Source organism: Podarcis tiliguerta (genome assembly GCF_965153285.1).
Source record: "Podarcis tiliguerta genome assembly, chromosome: 3".
NCBI classification, from domain to species: Eukaryota; Metazoa; Chordata; class Lepidosauria; order Squamata; family Lacertidae; genus Podarcis; species Podarcis tiliguerta.
The window spans coordinates 52,587,753-52,601,182 of record NC_139536.1 but is presented as its reverse complement, the minus strand read 5'-3'; the positions used below and the strand labels follow the sequence as shown (position 1 = coordinate 52,601,182).

The following is a 13,430-nucleotide window of genomic DNA, read 5'->3' as shown; positions in this document are numbered from 1 at the left end:
CAGAAGTAGCAGCAAATCCAGAAACAAAATAGGAAGGAGCATAACAAGAAGTTGTGCCTCTCTTTCAAATATTTGGAACTACTGTTGCATGTTTTACCTGACTGTTGCTTCCCACTCCCCAAACCTATACCTACAGTGCTGATCCTAGCAGAGATCAACAAAGAAATTGTACATGGATTATAAATTCCCATCATACAATTTTGAAGATCTGGGAGTGCAGGAAGAAGCCAACAAGCAGCATTCTGTTGACACACAGAATGCTGTTTTTTAGTAATGGGTGTGTTGTGTCAGTTCAAGGAGAAGACAAACATAGTCAGGCCTTCAAACACAACTTTGTTTTATCACAGCATAACTAGATTGAGGCCAATGCTCCACCCAGCAGCAAGAAGTGTAAGAGAATTATAAGAGCACAGTCAAGCTAAAAAGCACTAACTTAACTCACTAGCATACAAAACAGAGCGCATTTGGAAGTACCATGACTTCAGTCCTGCACAAAGTTGTGAACATCTAAGTGTCACTAACTTAGTGGGAGTTATGCACAAAAGCAGTGAAGATAGCAGCCCAGGTACTTTAAAAATAAAAAAATCTTCAGGTATAACTTCTACTATGTTCACTTACTTGTGTATTCATTGGGTAGAAATGCTAATGCACAAGCACCTCTCCGTTGGAAGAACTTAGGTTTGAACACAATGTTCATAAATAACACAACAATAGCCTCCAGTTAAAAGAATTACAATAGCTTCTAATAATGTATTAGGCTTTTCAGTTCTCTGAAAATGAAAGAGCCTTTCAGTTGTTTTAAAATCAAAAGGTAGTTGATTCCACATTTGTGGACTATTCAGCCACGACAATTAGCTATTTATTCAAAATTTGCATTTAAGGGTTGGGCAGTTGGGGGGAAAGCAGGAAAGCATCTAGTAGGAAAAATCCCATGAATACAGTGTGTTTGATGATGCCCCTTCAAGCAGGAGTGGAAATGGTGGGGTGTGGTAATGACTCTGAGGCTAGAATTTGTGTTGGATTTCTGAAACTGCCAGTAACTCATAGCAAGGCCTTGGGCAAAATTTTGTGATTTCCTGATGCCTTCTGTTCTCACTATGTCCTAATTTTTGTGTGTGCAGTTGTGTCATGTGAGCCTAGGCTCTTTTGAACTACATAAGGAATGTTTGTTTAGGCTTCTACGTGCAAAAATGTAGGGATTAAAAGCTATCTATGTACTAAAAATCGTGATGAAATAAGCAAAGGTCCACCTAGTACAGCATTCTGCCTCTTCTAAATATACATTTTCTGGATGTTCACAAACTCAGCATGATAGTTATGGCTATCCGAGGCATTGGCAATTTGGAGCAGTATATTCATGGCCTGAAATTTCCATGTAGCCATAATTGCTAATAGCATTTACATTCATTGACTTCTCGGTTACTATTCCCTTGACGTTCAGTTACTGTGCTGGAAGCTGTGGTATGTTTCTTCTCCGTTTGGTCCATTGTTGGGCTCTCAGGTTTTCATACTTATTTGATCAGCTCCAATCAAACAACAAATGAGGATGTAAGTGTTTTTAACCTTTATTTAGTAACTATGTTTGTCATGGAAACAGCACACATGACAGTGCTTTCTGCTAAAACAAAGCACTGGACTGGACACATTGATGTTTCATTTGGGCCCAAATCTCATTTAGTAGTTAAAAATCTCCTCTTCCTTATTCATAAGCATGGTCTTTAGGTCATTATGCATTAATGGGTGTTCTGTAAAAGCAATATTATTGACTGGAGAGAATGCTTATTGAGAACACTTCCTTCTTCAGCCTGCTTGTGCAGCTCTGTTCCAAACTTTGGAATAATGAAGTGGGAACCTAACGACCAAGATTGTGTTCTCTGGGTGGCATACCAGATTCCCTCCCTCAGTTTTATCCCCTTAGTCAGTAGTGACTGGCTCAAGGTCACTTAGTGGGTTTGTAGCAAAATACAGATTTGAACCTGGGCGTTCCCAGTCCTACTCTGGCTCTCTAAATTGTTTCACTACTTTGGTTCTCTGACCTTGATGGATTGACCCAGACAGTGTTGCTTCCCAAGGACTTGCACAGGAAACAGTTGGTCATGCAAGGGCAATAGCTGCATATGAAGTTTGGATACAGATTCAGTCCTTCCTGAGTTCTGTTCTTTTGGAGAGTGTACAAGACATTCCCCTTATAAGCCTATGAAGTTGATAGACAGAGGTTCTGTGTTTTTAATGGGTTATTGTTTTGGTATTTCTATTTTTAATCATATTATTGTTGGAAGCCTCCTCAGGCCTTAGAGAGATTGGATACAAACCCTTAAAATTAATAAATTAGATAGCTCAGGGACCTCTGCATCATTGCAGAGACCCTTTTGAGCCAATCTGGCAGCATTTCAGCCTTCTCAGAGCTCCAATCCCCCAGAGGCTCTTTTGTGACGCAGAGATCTCTGAGGCATCTCTTCACTGAGTGCTGGGAGGATTGAAATACTGCCAGCTGAATCAGAAACGATGCCTTGCACATAGCTGTTGGCCCCAGCAGTGCCATTTCCAAGCAAGTTCTTGAGAACTAGTATGCTGTCTGGGCCAACATCAGTGCTTGAAACAGCATTTCAAGCCAGCAGATATTCCTCTCAGAAGAAAAGAAGAGGATGCCACTGAGGCCTTACCCTGGAACATTCTTTCCTTTTGCTTTGGATGCTCCCTTCCAGCATCCTCAGCCAGGGGAACGGAACCCTCCCCAACCAAGTTGCTCTGAGGGGGAATTATGTCACCACTAGAAAATGGCCCCCCAAATGCTTGGCAAGACAGTGTCCAGCCGCTGCAAACCAAGTAAGTTGGTCACTGCTGCTTTAGGAGTAAATAGACTGATTCGTTCAGGAGCTGCTTGTTGGGAAGGGTTCCAGTTTTGAAAAGAGCACGTTGGAGCTGTCTGGGAGTAAATCACATAGCTTGCCAGTTTAAGTTGCAAACTTGTGAGAAACAGTGTTACTTGAATGTGAAAATGGGGAACCTGTGGCCCTCCAGATGCTATTAGCGTCCAGCTCCTGTCAGCCCCAGCCAGCATGGCCAGTGGTCGGGGACAATGGAAGTTGCAGTCATCAGGATAACCACAGGCTCCCCATACCTGCTTTACTGAGATACTAAAATTCCCTGTTATAAAATATGACTGTTTTTTTTAGTTATGTTTATTTGGTTTTTACATTTAATTTGCTTTATTCCTGTTATAAGCAGCTCTGGGAATATGATTCAAGAATGATATTAAAACATTCATAATATAGAAATAAAAAGTGGAGCTGTCACCAGTGACATCCCAGGATGTGATTAGGAAGGAACCAGCTGTTACATCCTGGAATGGAGAAACAGCTGGTACAGAGTAGTCCTTTGCCCTTGGAGGGTATATGTGACAGTATGTTTCACAGGGGAATGTGGAACAGTGAGACATTGTGAATAAAGTGACATGTTTGGTTGTAGGTTTAGGTTGTGGGGTACTGTTGGGTCAGCCTGGTTTACCTTAGGAGAGTACGGAAGAGTTGTAGCACTTTGTATATTGAAGAGTGCTACAAAATGGTGCACTAACATTCCTTTCTTACCAGATCAAGGGATCTTGGTCAAATAAAAGAGGTAAAGAAAACTTCAATCCATACAGCTATGGCAACATTTTCACTAACTGTTGTTCTGCACTCTGTGGGCCCATCTCTCCCAGGTAAGGGGTAAAATACAATTGTTCAGTATCTTCTCTTCCTTTTGGTCCTTAGTGCTCATTGGGTCAATTGTATGTAACTTGCAAGACCACATAGTTAATAATAATATAATGTGACATTTGAGTCCTCTAGTGTAGTGGTCATGTATGTTGGATGGTTTGCTGCTAATAGGACACTGGTACCACATAAGTCTGTTGTGTACCACCCATTCCTCACTTGTGGAGCTTGCAGTAACTAGACTTTTGGAAGGAAGAACCTTAGCTATGATCTTCTGATGATCCACGACAATTGATTTGCTCTTCTCTCCAGATGCAGCAATTGCATTTTAAAATTGCTAGCAATATGTTTAAAAGCTTGATGTTGTAAACATTATTTATTGTTTATTTGATTGGAAATATATTAAAAATCTGTCGAGTGTATTTCACACTTTAAAGTGGAGTACATTTCAGAATAAGAGCATGTTTAGAATGAGAAAAATGCTGCTGCTGCTACTCTGTTATGGTGTGGATATGCAACAGAAGGTTATAACATCCTTGCTTCCTGTTAAATCTACCACTTCCCATACATTTTATACTGCTTGTTTTATGTAAATGATGGCAAAATTGTTCAAAGTTTTAACTTGCAGATATTCTACACTATTTTTGTTCTTCTTCACTTCTAACTGCTTATGGTAAGTTTTTTCCAGGCACCAATACTAGGAATTTTAAAAAAATATTTGTCTAATTAAAATGTATACACTACATTTTCAATTAGAAATATACAAGGCAGTTTACAATAAAGTTAATATTCTGACCAGTACCCAACAAAAACTGAGTAAAACTATTGCAAACGTAGGTAAAAAAATATTAGGAGCACTGAAAGTCCAAGGTGACTGTTAAGAAGAAAATGCCTGTGCCAACAAAACCTGTTCTTGAAATTAGTAAAATGGACACAAAGTGAGCAGCTCTGGGGAAAGGCTTCAAAATATGAGACATCAGTGCAGAAAAGGCCTGATTCCTGGTCACCAGTCACCTAACCTCTGTTGGGGGCATCCAGAGAAGGCCATTGAGGAAGATCTTAAATAATTAACAGTTTTAAGTGTGTGGTTAAATTTTTCAGCAATGATCTGTGGTAACAGAATTGTGTAGGTTCTCCAATTTCATGATACAACTCTGTTAAATTAACAAGCAGTTCCCCACTAGAAACTGAATAACCTTGTTATTCTGTAGAATGCATCCATAGTAAACTTTGATTAGAGTTTCTATTTCATTTTTTAAATGTTCCAGTCATTATTCTAACATAAGCACCATTGAGTTAAATGAGGCTTAGTCTCAAGTAAGTCTCAAGTATAGGATTGCAACCTTGAGAAAACTTCAGACCAACTGTTCCAGAGTGACTTATGGATTGCAGCCAGTTTCCTTCCTCTTTTTATGTTTCTCCAAGTTACAAATATATTGCAAAAACTCAGAAATGCAGCTTTCGTTTTTGCTACCAAACTCTTGGGAACAAATAAATCTATTTTACTGTTCCATTAAAAGAGGTACTGAAGCTATTCTCATATGGTTCATTGTTCTTAAGGTGAAACTTTTTTTCCTTTTAAAGCTGGACCAAAATTATCTAACCAGAATTTTTTGTAACAAAACTTTTTATTATTCTGTAGCTTAATTGACAGAAGAGGATTTTTGCAGCCAGATACTCCACAGCCGGCAGCACCCTCAAATGGCATTACAATGTATGGGGCCACACAGTCTCAGAGTAATATGGTAGGAACCATCCCATAATGTTGATCAAGAGCCCTGTGAATGTTTTCCTTCTCAGGTTTCCTGTGAACTAATCAAGTCGCTAAACTAACTGGATGCTACTGGTACTCTCTGTTAGGCGATATTTCATTGTTGTACTGTAGTAAACTGCAACAAACTTCTAGATTTTCATAATCATTTGGAAGGGGGGAAGTAGTGTAATGGACAAAAGGAAAAGATTGCCTGCCTCCAGACAGTTAAATATAGTGCCAAGAGAAGTTTTCATGTATGGTTGAAGTTTTGCCTGTCTTTGTTAGCCTTAGATGGACCTTGGATCTTCAATATCATATTTGTTGCTTTTAAATTCCTTTTTCCCAAAAGTTGTTGATTGTGTTGCAGAAATCCTTGCTGCCTGATACGTTTCTACAAAACCTGTCATATCAGCATGAATAGAATATTTATAGAGAAGTCTTTTAATTTCTTGTGAACTTAGAGGAGGCCACTGTACTTGACTATTGCAAATTTCTAAATAATGTTTTTGTTTTTATAAATTGTGCCAATTACTTCCATTGTGTCTTCTTGAGAGCAGTACATTTTTCTCCATGTGCCAAGGAGCAGAACCCAGCCTAAGGAAACTTTCTTAACCAAAAGTCCTCATTGGAGTAACCTTATTCTAACATGTATGTTCTGAAATAGTGCCAACATTCCTTTGTATTTTTGGCTTCATGGATTTCTTCCCAGTCTCCAAGGCAAAGAAATAAAAGCAATCCCAAGCATTTCAGATTTTTTGCACTTAACTGAAGCAAAGTTAGTTTTCATAGCTATGTGGATACTCTCTTGGAAATGAGAAACACATGATCAGTGGACTTATTAAGAATGGGTTCATTCATCATTTTTTCATATTTGTTAGCAATGTTTCTTAGATTTTAAAGATCAGGCACATTTAACCGACTTCTAGTGCCAGTTGTATCTTTGATAGCATTTTGAATGGTCATTCATAGTGTGATCCTTTATATGTGTACTTGAGTGACATTTCCAGTTCCATGGATATAGGATTGCAGCCTTGTCTCATCTTGGCTGCTTTAATTTTCAGAACAACTCCAGAAGATTTTCTTTAAGTGGGGTGGCCTGAAAGGGGTGAATTATTTGTTTGCCTTATGTTTACACCAGTAGTTCTTAACACTGGGTCCCCTGGTTACTGTAGCCATCAGAGAGCTTTGCCAGCTTGTAGGCAGAGATGATAAAACTATATCTCTAAGAGATTGCCAATAAATTGTTATATTTAAACATTTTTCAGTTGTCAAATTATTGTAGTGTTTCTCTTCCTATATTTTTACATTGGGTCTTTACAGGGTAGTTTGAAACAAACCCACATGCTCCTGTTTTTAAGAAATGCTGTGTTCAGGCCACTATCATGGTTCGCTGTGTGTGAACCGAAAATACCAATGCACACAGGGAGGGCCACGTACAGAGCCACTTGCCTAGCTCACAGTCTCCCTCAGGTCTGGAGGCTGCCTTCCCACCATTATTCTTCCTTTCTGGTCTACAGCTAGCCTTACTTTTTCCTCTACTCCTTACCTGGTTTAGCTTTCTGGACAACTTCCTTGCTATTCTTTCCCTGCCTGCTGTGCCACCTCTCCTTTCAGGCCCTGGTTTAATTTGGCTGTATCACAACTAGATAATGTAATCAGGTGCCACTTAAGACTCTTAGCCAAATGGCCAAGTTCGGAAATAAGTAGCAACTACTCCCTCTTCTCATACATTCTCTTTGACGTTTCTTTCACTTGCATACTTCTGCATCTTCACATTACGTGGAGATGAAATCAACCCTGAAAAAAGTATGTGTGTGTCTGATGTAGCATATGTTGACCAGCTGCTGTTTCAACTATTTAGCTCTTTAGCCATAGTTACTCTGAAAAGTTAAATACAAAGGATATTGTGTTTATTGGGATAAAGGATGAAGCATGGTCTTTTGGACAAAGTGATAAATTTCCTTGCTAGAGAGCAATTTTTGTAAATGCATATAGATATATGCACATATATGCGCGCACACACACACACACACACACATATACTGCATGTAAAAAAAGAAACTAATTCTAACTGTCGTCTCATGTTTTGGGGAGTCTCCAGAGTTTATCAATCTTTCCACATAAATTAAATTTGTAAACTTAAATGCTTAAAAAGAGATAAAAAAAAAAAGCCAACCGAAATCACCAAAAATCACAATCAGGATTTTTCTTCCACCAGATTTAGAAGAAAAGGCAAGTATATTCATGTCAAAAAATTTAGACACTTATGCCCATGAAAAGATGCAAAATATTACACATACCAGATTTTTTAAAAAGTCAATTATAGTTTCTCTCTTTTTTCATAAAATCAGCCTAGTTATAATGAAATCTGAATTAAACGCAAACATGTTAAAGCTGACACTTAGGATCTCTTCACAGTCAACCAGGATCACCTGTCAAACAGATTTGAATTAGTGGCAGCTTACCTAGTTTATGAGATTACGCATTATAATGACACAGAAAGACAGTTCTATGTGTCTCCCCCCCCCCCCCACACACACACACCATGGGCTTGCCATTGAAACTATTGACAAGCACGCCATCACACACACTAGGATTTAAGAGCTGCCATTCTGTATATCACCAGGCTCACCCACTTCCTCTCAGCTAGTTGCAAACGAATATGGGCAACATGCAGGTGAACAGTATCTTCTTTTTAAGTGGCATGGACTTCTGTAAGCAGAATGGGACCTCTCCCTTTCCCTTCTTCGCCTTGCAGTATCCAATCTGCTCTGGAGGGTCCCCCAACCAAAGGCCTGTTCTAGAGTATACCCAAAGGGGAGGAGCAGAGGAAGTGGAAGACCTATCATGCAAGCAGGCTTCCAATCACGTAGCATCAGATATAACCCAATAGTTATACAACCAGTTAGTGGCCATGCTGGGGATTATTTCTAAATAGGGAACTTGATTTATAGCAGTGATTTTAAATTAATTTATCTTTTCTTCTTTTTGATTTAAATCATGATGGACTCATTCAGAGTTGTCAATTTTTATTTTAACACTGATACATAGAGTTTGCAATCCATTTTGTTAATATTCCTAAAACTAGGTGCAGATATTTCAGTTGTGCTCCCACCAAACAACTCCTCCTAGTGATGACATATGATGTAAAGTTTTATAGCATTCCTTCAGATTTTTTCTCCTATAAGTATCCCAGGCTACATTCTAAAAGTTAGAGCCTGGATAGCTCAGTTGGTTAGAGCATGGTGCTGATAACACCAAGGTTGCAGGTTTGATCCCCATATGGGACAGCTGTATATTCCTGCATTGCAGGGGGTTGGACTAGATGATCCTCAGGGTCCCTTCCAACTCTATGTTCCTATGATCTATACGTTATTTTAATCTCTGCAGACTGATTTTTCATGCCTTTTTGTCATTGTTCTTGGTATCCAGGTCTGTTGTGATTCTGTGAATTTGTTGTGCCATTTGCTTTTTTGTCATCTTGTGATCATAAAGATTTGTAAGAAGATGAGCTCAAATGGTAAACTCCATAGCAGCACTTTTAAACACCTCTCCCCTCTGATAAATATTTTTAGCTCTAGCCTTTTTGCAGTAAATCAGGCAATCCATGTACCATAGTTCATAATTCAAAAGAACTTGCTGGTGTGAAATCTGAAAGTAAAAGACAACTGAAATCTTTCTGATCCATCTAGTTTATGCTTTTTCTCTATAATGGCCTCAAAAAGCAAAATCTCTTTATTACTATACTTTAGTCACCACTGCTTTACTTCCTAAATGTTAAACAGTATTTGGTTTTTTATGTTTTCTCTCAATATTTCCGTTATTTTAATAGGGAACTGAAGTTAGATTAACCAGGTGGTAATTGCCAGGATCACCCTTTCCTTTTTGAAGGTTGGTAGTATATTTTGGTTCCCCCCTTTCTAGTACACATCCAGTTCTCCATCACTTTTTAGTAGTTTTGTGAATTCATTAACCAATTCCCTTACACCATAGAAATGTGCCATGAGAATCCACAGACTTGCTGATTATTCATTATTCCTAAACATGTTATCTTTTCATTAGAAGCTATGGCTGCAATCCACTTACACTAGGAAAAAAATTGCTTAATCAGAAGATAACTGCTGATTCAGTGTTGTGGATTGTGTCCTATTTCTCTCTTCATAACTGACCAACTCAACCCATTTTTCTTATTTTTGAAGAGAGTTCTGTGCAAGAAAGCATTTCAACCATTTTAGAAAAACCTGTTCCTTCCACATTTCTCATTTGTATATTAACTGTTGCTGGATCTACAATAGTTTCAATATTCTATCGTCCTGGCTGTGCCAATACCTTTCTGCAATATACTTTCTTCCTTTTTCCTTTTGCAACTTTATAATAATGTTGTAATAATAACATTTATTCAATTTCTGTTTCAAGTTTAGGATATTTCTCCTAGTTTATTTAGGGATGCAGATGACACAAATTTCTGGATGGTTAACCATGGTTAATTTAGGATTGAAATTTCCATACTGCCTTTCAATAGAAATTTCTAGGGCAATTAAATTGCAGGTAATACCAATCAAACTAAAATGACAGCAAGCTCTTAAAAATAAGATTTGTTTAAAAGTCATAGGGCTAAACATATCTTTCAAGTCCAGGAGAAATGCAAAGATGTTTGTCTCGCATCAAAGTACAATAAGGAGGCATCAGGCAGACTTCTCTTGAGAAGAGCATTCCTTAATTTGGGGGTCACCTTGCTTTATAGATGATGGGCACCAACAGATAGCCTTTCACAGAAGATCTAACCTATAAGTAGGAACTAATGAAGATAGGCAGCTCTCCCAATTATCTGGTCCTAAGCCATAAGGCCTTTCGAGGTTAAAAAATAGAATCACTTTGGCATGGAAGCTGACTGGGAGCCCATGGGAGCAGCATAACACCAGTGTGATATGATCATAACACTCAGTCTCAGTTAATTCAGTATATGGCTATGACAATACCAACGGCAGATTCTCTGCAGTCATCAGAGGCAGCCACACATAGAAGTGCCATAGCTCCGCCTTGCAGATCCCCGTTTCAGTCCCCAGCATCTCCAGGTAGGACTGGGAGAGAATCCTCTCTGAAACATGGAGAGCTGCTGCCAGTCAGTGTAGAGAAGAACTAGATGAACCAGCAAGTCTGACTCAGAAGACAGCTTCCTGTTTTCCTAGGACACATTGCACAAGTCCAACTTGGAGGTTAACGAAGTAAGAACCACTGAGACTAGGCTCTCTGTCAAGGTTTCCAGCTGCTGCACCAACCTAAACTGGTAAAAAGTACTACGTTCTGCAGGAGTAACCTGTACATCCAGAGACAAAATAAGAGATTAGGTGTATGAGTATTCTCTCTTCCAACATTTTATTTCTCCCTGCTGGTCTTAACTGTGGCTAAGTGTCACACTGACAACAACGTTTGTGTGATTGGCAGCAGTGTTGGTGTGATTAACAGTCAAGTATGATTTAAAGCCAGTGTGACAAAGAGTTTAGTGCGTCCAACCAGGACCAGGGAGACGGAGGTTCAAATACCCACTTGGCCATGAGTTTTACTGAGTGATTTGGGTGATCTTGGAACAGTCACTATCTTTCTGCCTAACCTACTTCTCAGGACTCTTGTGATATTAAAATGGGAGGAAAAATATGCATGCTGCCATGAGCTCCTGAAAAAAATTGGGACATAAATGTAATCAATCAATATAAATAATAATCAGGGTTCACTCTTAACTATGATGTAAGGTAGTTTAAGGTAGCAATTCCTGCTAGGGCTGAGGAAAATGCCTCCTGTTTATGACTCCATGCACAGATCATTTTGGGAAGAGGGGTTAACTTACAGCGGCAGCAGATGGCAAACATTTATCCTTTTCCCCTTTTCTTACACAGGCTTTAAAGTTGTACTTTCATGGTCGCTGCCACAGACAGCAACAAAAATGCAACTTTAAAGCCAATATAAAATGAGAGAAACTGCCGCTGCTCATAGCATGCTTGAATCAGCCACCATAAATATTTCTCCTATTGGCCGTTATTAGCAGCTATGTCAACATGATCCTTAACTATCGGTAAAGTTGGCAGGGGGAGATTTGTAAGTGAGACGGTAGCAGCTGGCTGGACAGAGTGTGCAGTCTCACCACCTGTCTCCATTCTCTTAACTGTGGTTAATAGAGCAATAGCATTATCTCTGCAATAGCCTTAGGAGTCCACAACTCAGCTATGACCATTGTGTCTCAATACATGTGATAATTTATTGAGTTCTTGTTTCTCCTTTTTTCATTTTCCTTTTAGAATATCTGTTTCTGCAGAACCCTTTGTACATTTTTCTGTGCATCTTCTTACTCTCTGTTTTTCTATATTATGAACAACACTCAATCATATTTTTTTTGCATACAGCCATTTGGTGGACATTGTGGGGGATTTAGTTAATTTTCGTGATGAACATGCTGTTCTTTGTTTGATAACACTCGATCACACTAGTTTTAATTTCCCCTCTTTATCTTTCTGAGTAGCACACTTCAGAAGACCACTGTAAAATCCACTGCTTCTTCCCTAACCATTTCATCCCACAGGTATTCTGTGCCATCATCCTACCTAAATAATACCCACTTGGCAGCATTCCAGTCATAGAAACCACTTCCTAAGTTATAGTTACTCCACTTTGGTCATAACATCATCTTGGCCATACAAATGTATTTTTAGATTAATGTTTAATTACTCCTATTTCTTTAAAAACCGTTGGATAACTAAATAACCTTGTACTAAAATTTATCAGGCATTTGCCAAAAAAAATCAATATGTGTAATGTTATTGCTCTTCAATGTTGCCTCTTGATTTAGATAAATAGTTGTGTTTCAGTATTGTAAATAGGAACTCAAAATCTCTGTTAATTTGTATAATTTGGGGGGGCAGATAAAATCAGATTTTTTTAAAAAATGAAACTGTTTCAAATTGATTTTTGTATCAGTTATATGACAAATAAAGAAAAGCACTGGAATTTAAGTATGTGTCTAACTTGCATTTAGTGTATGGCTATTGTTGTACGGAAATAACATTTTAAATGGCTTAGACCTCATATCTGTATAAATAAAAGCAATGTTTTAACAGGGTAAAGCCCTTTAAAATTAGTTGGTTGGGTTTTTCTGACAGGGTGCTTCAGGAGTAGGCTCCTGGTCTGACATTTTATTTTGGCTGTGCAGTTGATATTTTATTCTAAGGAGGAATAGGTACCGGTAGTTCTAATACATTAAGAAGATTTCTTGAGGCAAATTTACACAATACCAGAGTTTACATTTAAAAAAACAATACCAGAGTTTAGATTAAAAAAAGCCAAAACTAGAGCATGCTTTATTTGGGCATATGTCAGTGGCCTGACAGCCCTTTAAATATATTATTTTCATTGATTTTAACTCATAATTAATTAAATGTTCTGGTAGTGACTTGCGAGGTGGTATGGCTGGTAGTATATCACCACCTGCAGAGAGCAGTTGCTAAGGAACACAGAGGAATCATGATTTGCTGGCCCAAACTTCATTGGCCAGCATATTGCTGCTAAATGGCCGGCAGCATCAGCCCAGTAGCTCCAGCAGCAGCACGTAACTCACACCAGTAAAAGCATGAAGCCACTTCTCCCTCTATCACCATTCCATGATAGTGGCCATATATTGCCTGCTAAGTCACTTTGAGCCATACTACCTTGCCAGGTGCTACTGAAACACCTTTTTTATTACCCTTAAATGTGAATTGTTTATATTTGTGTTTCTCGGTATTTGTCTCTTGCGGAAAATATACATTGCTTACACATCACACATACTCACAGTACTACTCATTATCATCTCATTTTCCCCCATAGGACATTTAAAAGAGAATTACTACTAAGCTTTGTGTGTTATTGTTGAGATCAATTATTATTTCTGCCCTTTTTGTTAAATTCCATACAGAACAAAACCCTTATCATCCAAATTTGCACAAGGCAAGAGA

At 38.5% G+C, this 13,430-nt stretch overlaps 1 protein-coding gene across 5 annotated transcripts in view; it reads left to right on the top strand.

Annotated features, from left to right (window-relative positions):
- ZDHHC14 (zDHHC palmitoyltransferase 14) overlaps positions 1-13,430 on the top strand; it is a 72,427-nt gene that overhangs the window by 51,131 nt on the left and 7,866 nt on the right. For all 5 annotated transcript variants that reach the window (XR_014509679.1, XM_083434177.1, XM_083434175.1 and 2 more), the window contains exons 6-8: positions 1,446-1,548; positions 3,591-3,700; positions 5,338-5,440. Coding sequence is in view for 4 of the 5 variants with exons in the window: in XM_083434177.1 (XP_083290303.1) it covers positions 1,446-1,548; positions 3,591-3,700; positions 5,338-5,440 (316 nt within the window). In the remaining variant the exon portion in view is untranslated. The remainder of the gene's footprint in view (positions 1-1,445; positions 1,549-3,590; positions 3,701-5,337; positions 5,441-13,430) is intronic.